At 55.3% G+C, this 7,622-nt stretch overlaps 1 protein-coding gene across 2 annotated transcripts in view; it reads left to right on the forward strand.

The window, feature by feature from the left end:
• The window catches only part of VPS8 (VPS8 subunit of CORVET complex), a 66,274-nt gene extending 59,468 nt beyond the window's left edge, over positions 1 to 6,806 (forward strand). For both annotated transcript variants that reach the window (XM_066194152.1, XM_066194153.1), the window contains 2 exons: positions 5,381 to 5,461; positions 6,103 to 6,806. In XM_066194152.1, the coding sequence (XP_066050249.1) occupies positions 5,381 to 5,461; positions 6,103 to 6,258 (237 nt within the window). In that variant the 3' untranslated portion in view covers positions 6,259 to 6,806. The remainder of the gene's footprint in view (positions 1 to 5,380; positions 5,462 to 6,102) is intronic.
• The last annotated feature ends 816 nt before the right edge of the window (positions 6,807 to 7,622 follow it).

Raw genomic sequence — 7,622 nt, forward strand, 5'->3', positions numbered from 1 at the left:
CAGATGTGATCCCCCCAGGAATACCACAGAGATAATTAGTATTTTACACAGTTACAAGAATGGACGTTCTCTCCTCTGTGGAGAATGTTCCCATGTACAAATTAACTGAGCAAACATCCCTGCTTTGGAGGTGGAGGCCTTCACTTCAGCAGTGCACAGGACATCCATGTGAGGAGGGAATGGAGACAGAGAACATCTGTGATTGCTTGGAATGGAAACAAAAGTGAGGTCGTTAGAAGAATACTGAGTGCAGGTGTCTTCATGAGTGGGTAGAGGAGGACTGGCACCAAAGCTAAAACTGCGAACAATACAAATTGAAAAAGACTGATTTGAAATCCAGAATTTTCCTGTAGCATCTTTTAAATCCAAATGAACTGTTTTCTTGAGGTTCTCATGCTGGAGGAGTTGAGTGAGTTGTTGTTTTGTGGTTTTGTTTTTGTTTTTTTTGAGTAATATCAGAGTGAATTGTAATTGTGTCCCCTGGCCTTCCTTCAGAGCAATCTGCAGTCTGGCAGAATGCACCTTCCCCTGCCTACAATCCAAAGGCTGGCACTGTGGGGTCTGTGAGATCCTAGCAGGGGGCAGGGTCAGCTGATTCCAAACTGCCAGGAGCAGTGAGACCAGGATTACCTGGGGAAGGTCATGCCCTGGTTAAGAGCAAAGATGGCAAAATTGCAGTGAGGAATCTCGGCTTGACTTTACGTCTCAATTTCTAAGAAACTATTCCTACGGCCTGATGAAAATCTCCTCCCTTTTAATAAAACGTTCCAGTCTGGGGGGATGTGTTGAATGGACTCATTGAAATGCAGTGGCAGCTTCTGGGCTGCAGCAGCCTGTGGACGTTCCCATAAAGTGCAGCAGTCCCTGTTGGCAGTGGTTCCGTGCCTGAGCCCAGGAGGTGTCCATCAGGATCCAGCACTGCACCGGGGAAGCGCAGGAGGTGCACAGAGGGGCCTGGGAGCAGGGCTACGTCCCAGGGCAGCTGTTCCTCGAGCTGGGCTGGCTCCTGCTGCTGCTGCTCCTCTCTGTGATTCCAAGCTGAGAAATAACCAACTGGCCCAAGGCTAAGGGTGCAGCTGACTCCTGCCTTTGATGTTCCTCTGAAGGAGGGGAGTGAAATAAAGGCAAGCCAAGGCTTTGGCTGTTTGTAGTCCCCTGATGGGAGGGTGGCAGAGGCACTGTGCCAGTGGTGCTGGCTGTAGCCAAGGGTGCAGTAGCTGTTCTGGATGGTGCCTTTCAGGAAAGCAGGGGAGCATCAGTGTCTGGTGAATCCCATCAGTGGGAAGCTGCAGTTCCTATGAGCCCCTTGCAGCCCACGGCATGAGGAGAGCAGTGCTGTGTGGTCTGGCTGTGACTTGGGCACAGACAGGTCTGGGCAGCTGCAGCTGAGCTCCTGCGGCCAGAGCTGGGCTGGGCATGTTCTGAACCTCCTGGATACACAGCAGTGCCAGCCTGCTCCCGGGGGTCAGGAGGGATGAAGGGGACAGGAAACAGGGGTGTTCCTGTGGGTTTTCTGTAAGGTTTGGGGTCACATTACCAATCAGCCTGTGGCAGGAGAGGTCACTAACCCTTACACCAAGTAGGATTTCCTCCCTCTCCTGTGTGTCTTTTACACAGGACTTGAGGGAATGGCTGGAATTGTGTCAGGGCAGGGTTAGGCTGAATATCAGGAAAAGGTTCTTCTCCGGAGGTTGATGAGGCACTGCCCAGGCTCCCCAGGGAACAGGCATGGCCCCAAGGCTGCCAGAGCTCCAGCAGCATTCAGACAACACTCTCAGGCATGGGGGCGATTGTTGGGGTGTCTGTGCAGGGCCAGGGGTTGGATTTGATGATCCTTGTGGGTCCCTTCAGCTTGGGACATTGTGTGATCACCTTCCCTTTCTCTCCCCAAGTCCTGCCCTTGAGAGAACACTGCAGCTCCTCAGCCTTCTGTGCTTGGCCCTGTAGGATCTGTTCAACAGCCTCTTGGCTCATGTCTATAAAAAGAATTCTCTGCACGAGGCCTCTGAACTGTCAGGTGCAGGTGCTGAGCTCAGCCCAAGCACAGGCCTGTTGGGTGTCATCTTTCACATTTAATCCATGTGCTGCCATGCTTTCCTCAGAGCCTGCTGGATGAGAAATGAACACCCTGTCTGCTGGGCCGTGGTGTCCAGTGAGGATGTGTGGGGGTTGTGTTTGTCTAATTAACTCTGAGCAGTGTTATTGCTCCTTTGGCTGCAGGCATCAGTAGATGTCCAAGGGAATATCCCAGCAGTGCCTGGTGTAGGCAGGAGCAGCTACCCAGAGCATCTGGGATGTGCCTGTGTGCTTCCCTGTCTAACACAGCCAGTGCCCTCCTCTCCCTGTCACTGCAGTCTCACGTGGCTGCAGCAGTGACTCGGGCAGAGCACAGACCTGTGCTCTCCCAGGCCCTGAGTGGGAGGCTGGCTCCTCAAGTTCAGCTAAGTTCAGCTGGAAATAAGAGACATCTGCCTTTCCCCTGGTGCCGCTGAGGAGCGAGAGGCCCGGGCTGTGTGACAGACTGGCTGTGCTGGGGCCTCTGCTCTGCCCTGGGTGCTCGGGGCTGCCTCTGACGGGGAGCAGGCAGGGCTCAGCTGCTGCCAGCACTGGCCCCTGTGTGCCCTGGATGGGCAGTGCCTGTCCCAGAGTCTCACTCAGCAGGGGCTCTGCAGAGCTTGGCAGCAGCAGCAGCAGAACACTGCTGTTCTTAGAGGGACATCCTGAGGTTTCCCTGAAGTTCCTTAACAGCTCTGGAGTGTCACTGTCATTGTAGTGACTTTGGGTCACAGCCTGCCTTGTCTCCCTTTGGTTGGTTGTTCCAGGTTCCTGTTCCCTAAGAACAGCAGGGCCTTTTCTGACAGAAGAGGGGCAGGTTTACTTAGTTTAACATTAATTGGCTGGGTTTTCATTAAAGCCCTAAGTTTGGGTACCTGTTTGGAAGGCTGATGAGCCATGGTGAAGCAGGGGAGGAAGGCCAAGGGTGGGCTTGGTGTCCACTGCCTGTGGGCTCAGCGCTGTAAATGGGAATGTGGAGGGGGCTGCCTTTGTTCCTAGGAATCCCAAAACCTTCCCCAGGACTCCTGGCTGCATCCCTCTCTGTTAAGGGAGCAGCCCCTGGGGCAGTGGGGTGCTCTGAAGCTCTAACCGATGCAGCAAAATCTTGTGTGGAAAGAATGGCTGAGGGGCAGCTCTGGGATGGATCCCTGGGTGTGACTATGGATGGTGCCTCCACTCAAACTGTTGGAATCTGCTTTGCTTAAGCACTGGCTGACGATGGAATTTGTAGCTGTTAAAGATAATTGCAAGCTTGGGAGGGCTGTGTGGTGACTACCAGAGGGGGGTGGAATACGTGCAAGAAAAACATGCAGTAGAGATTAGCATTAGTGGTGGGATCTGGGAGAGCTGGAGAATGGAAAAAAACCTTTTCCCTTCCTCCTGGCCAAGATCCTCAGGAGATGAATTGCCTTTCTGGGGTTCTGTGTCTCATGTGAGGCTTTTCTGAGGGGGTGTGGGGATGTTGGCTGGAAATGGGTTGGAGGTGCTGAAGGGTCCACCTCAGAGCCGGCCAGCCCTGGAGACAGAGGCTGCGCTGTGGGGTGAGCCCAGCGCCTTCCACTGACACCCAAGTGCTGCTGGACCCCAGGAGCCTCCTGTGGCTCCTGAAGGGAAACATACCTTTAGTGACACGGTTGAAAAAGGAAAAGGCCTGACAGCAGTTGTTTCCATGACAACAGAAAGAATTGCCTGCAATATTTCAGCTCATCAGCCTGGGAACAGCCTGATTGATAGTTACGTACGTGTGGTAGGCAGAGAGCAGGAGAGGGGAGGCCAGTTGTATTGCATTTTCCTTGTCCTTGAATGCTTGTGGCCACAGCAGCTGTGGAGGGCAGTTTTTCCTTCCTTTTTGTGTTTGCCAGGTGAGGATGACCTGGTGAGGTGTGTCCCTGGGAAGCATCAGTACAACCTGCTGGCTGTGAGTCCCTGACCCTCCCTGTCCCAGGCTCACAGCCTGTGCCAGGTGTGCAGGGAATGGACACATCTGGCTCCCTGACTGGCAAATAGTTATTTACACTACAGAGAATATCCTGGAGGAGAAGGAGTTTGGCAAATGTTTCCAGCATAAGAGATCCGCACTCAGGACATTCCTCTCTTCCCAGACTAGTGATCAAAGACAAGACGTGTGTGGTTTTTGGGATGGTCTCAGAACTATCCAGGCTTCAGGAAACCCATTGGGGGGAGGGGGGGCTCACTGCATCTCCCATTGGCAAAGAGCTTAAAATCAATGCAGCTTCAGTCAGTACCCACTGGCAGGGTTGTAGCATTTTTGGTTAGTAGCCCCTGGGAAATGTATTTTGGAGAAGATACTTGAATGTTCCCTTAAAAATAGATCCTCAGAGACAACAGATGCCAGCCTGCTGCTCACAAGGGAGGCTGTTCTCCTGGCTCCTGTTGGGGTTTCTTGATGATGCTTTTGCTTTGCAATATGAGCAGAAACATTCAAAATAGAAACGCTGTGGTGTGATAAATGGAACAAACCTACAAGAATCTATGATGCTTTGTCATCTCTCCCTGGGACATGTAAACGGTGCCTTTTACAGCAGTTTGAGTTTGTGCAGCCCTCTCTGCCTCAGTGCTCTTGGTGCAGCTCTGGGCCCTCTCTTTGCCCTCTCCTGCAGCTGCCCCTCACTACTGGGGGACACTTGGCCTTGTAGCCCACATCTGGACACAGCCACGGTCTCGGGGACGTGACTGCCACTGCTGTATGACTGTCCTTGCCTCTCCCTTTCCCAGCTTTCAGTCTGTAACACCCCACTAGAGGACAAGAGACGGGACCTCACGGTGCCGTTACAGGATGCCAGTAGTCGTTCATAGTCATCGGCAGAGTCCCGGGGTCGCAGGCACACACAGCCCGTGTCCCCTGCAGTGTCCTGTGCCGCGGTGTCGGGCTGGGCGGGGCCGGGACACGGGAAGGGCTGGAGGAAGCTGCTGCTGCCGCCGGGGAAGGAGCCTGGAGAGGCTGATCGGCCGCATAGGCCCTTTACTTCTCTTCCCAGCTGGCTGTGAGCAAGTTTTCCCATGCCTTTTTTCCTTCCTCAGAGGTATCACAGTAGCATCAGTCTGTGCCATCAGGGACAGAGCCCAGCAGTAACTCGCTGTGCATGCAGGGGTGTAGCTGTCCTTTGGGTAAGAACAGGACTGGTTTTTTTTTCCCCCCAATCCCAGGGTGAACATAGTGGCTTCACACCAAGGGAAAGACGGCTAAAAAGACCTCCCAAACAGTTTGTGGATTGCCTGCTCCCAGCCCAGGAATTACTTTCTGTGTGTAGGAACTTGACAGCCTGCTCTGCATGGTTTCTCTAACTTTCTTACTCTTTCTCAGATGAGTTCAGAGTCTGTGTTGGATCCTCAGCAAATCCAAGCTTTTGACCAGCTCTGCCGACTCAACCGAGGCACCTCCCGAGTACGTACCCCCGTTTTCCTTCTGCTCTGGAACTGGTGACGGGCGTTTCTCATGTTGCCAAGCCAGACCTCGGCACGGGCCAGGGAGGGCTCTGGCTGTTCTCTGGGGTTTGGTCTAGTGCTGGCACTTGGCTGTGGCACACTGCGAGGCAGCCATGCTGGGGAAGTCACTGGCACGGAAACCGTGGGAATGCCTCTGGCTTTTGGGTGGTTTTGGTCTGACAAGTGTCCATGGGGCGATCCTTTGTGGATTTGCAACTAAGCTTCCCTCTAGACACTGTAGCTCCTGCAGTCTCTTGGAACACTCCCTCCTCCTGTACCCCTGCTGTCCCACAGAGAGTGCAGCTCCCTCTGTCCCTGGCATTTTCCTTGTGCCTTCTGCCTGTTTTGTCTGTGGTCGTTGGCACTTTCAGTTGTTTCTGTGTTTGTTTTTCAATTATGCGACTTCAAAGCAACCTAAAGACCCCTGGAGAGTTGTTCAGTTGAGGGCTGGTGACCTGCACGGTGCTCTGTAGGGCCCGTCCATGCCGTCCATGCCCTTGGCTTTACCTGGGTTCAGGTTTCTCTCTCTGCAGCAGGGACACGGTGGCGCCCTGGGCTCTCTGTACCCTGCCGGAATGTGACATGGGGTTTTCCTTGCAGCTGGCTCTCCTGACGGAGCTGGCGCGCGGGGGCCACGGCGGCGGTGACAAGCACGGGCCGCTCAGTGTTTCCCACGGGGACCCGGCCACCAGCAGCGTCTTCCAGAACGAGAACTTCCAGCTGCACCTGACGCCGCCCCCGGTGGCTGAGGAGTAGCGCTGCTGCCCCGGCCGCTCCCAGGGAAGCTTCCCACCGTGACACGGGATTTCCCCCCACACCACCTTTCCCAGCAGCCGCTCTGCTGACCCGCACTGGGCGCCGGTGGGTCATCGGTGGGGGATGCTTCAGCTCTGCTTTGGCAGTCGTGGGGCAGCTGGGCTGGAGCTCCGGGACAAACCCCGGCATGCTGAGGCACAGGGCTGCCTGCGCTGACCCCGGGGCTCGTGGCAGCAGCAGGAGCTTCTCCAAGGAGTCAGATCAGCTCTGGCCCACTGAAGGAGCCCGTCCTGTGCCCAGAGGCCCCGTGTCCCTGTGCTGTGCTGGTTCTGTGGCTGGGGGCCACACCTGAGTTCTGTGTTCTGCTAAAAGCAGCTGTTCTGGCAAAGCCTGGCCCTCTTGTCTCATGGCAGCAGCCATGGGGTCTGAGGGCACACAATGGGCAAACCTGGAGAAGGCTGAAGAATGCAGGAAATGACACCTGTGTGAACAAACTGACCTGCACACGCTGTGTTCTACCAACCCATTAAAGAGGCCCTTGGTTGAAATTCCCTGTGTGACTTCTGCACTTCTGTGAGTGGGCTGCTGGTAAGAGAAAGATACTACTGTGCCTGTGGGTGAAGCTGAAACCTCCCCTCTCACCTCCTTGTACCTGTGTTGGAGGTGGGAGCAGTGTCTGGCGCCTCAGGCCCTAGGGGGCTGCAAGGGCTAGAGGGTGGGTGTGATGGGCACCGATGGTCACAGAACCTTTAGTCTTTTGCTCCCAGCACTGCAGACCAGTGTTGGCGGGGTTTCTGTGCTGTCACACGCACTCCTCTTCCCCACGCTCACTTTAGCACTGGGACTTGGGTGTTTTGGGCTGCCTTTGGGGTCCCAGCTGCTCCCAGAGCACAGCACCAGGCAGGTGTTGCTCTCCCTGCACACAGAACTCTTGTGGCTGATCTGTGCAGAGCTCCTGGAATGGCAGGAACGTGGAGCAGCACAGCTGCCCGCAAGGACCACGGAAGCACCAGGTGTTGTGCAGAGCTCACCTGGGCAGGAGCGGTGCCAGTGCCCTGGGGCCTGAGGTGCCCCGTGTGCTCAGCTCCTGCCCGTGAGCAGAGCTACCATGGGATGTGTCCAGCCTGCAGCCACACCTGGGCACAGGTAAGTCAGGGAGCTGAATTTGGCCACACATCAGCTGGGGCAGCCCTTTCCAGCTGAGTCAGAGCTGCCCCCCAGCCCTGGCACTCACCAAGGCCTGGTGTGCTCCCCCTGGTTATTCCCCTTGTCTGCCTGACTCTGGGGATGTGTCAGGGGCTGCCATCTGAAGCTGTGAGCAGCCCGCCCTTTGCGGGAAGTCCCGGAATGCTTCTCTCTAGCAC

The sequence above is a fragment of the Chamaea fasciata genome, unplaced genomic scaffold, assembly GCF_029207755.1.
Source record: "Chamaea fasciata isolate MVZ Bird 193981 ecotype frontalis unplaced genomic scaffold, bChaFas1.0.hap1 SCAF_11, whole genome shotgun sequence".
NCBI classification, from domain to species: domain Eukaryota; kingdom Metazoa; phylum Chordata; class Aves; order Passeriformes; family Sylviidae; genus Chamaea; species Chamaea fasciata.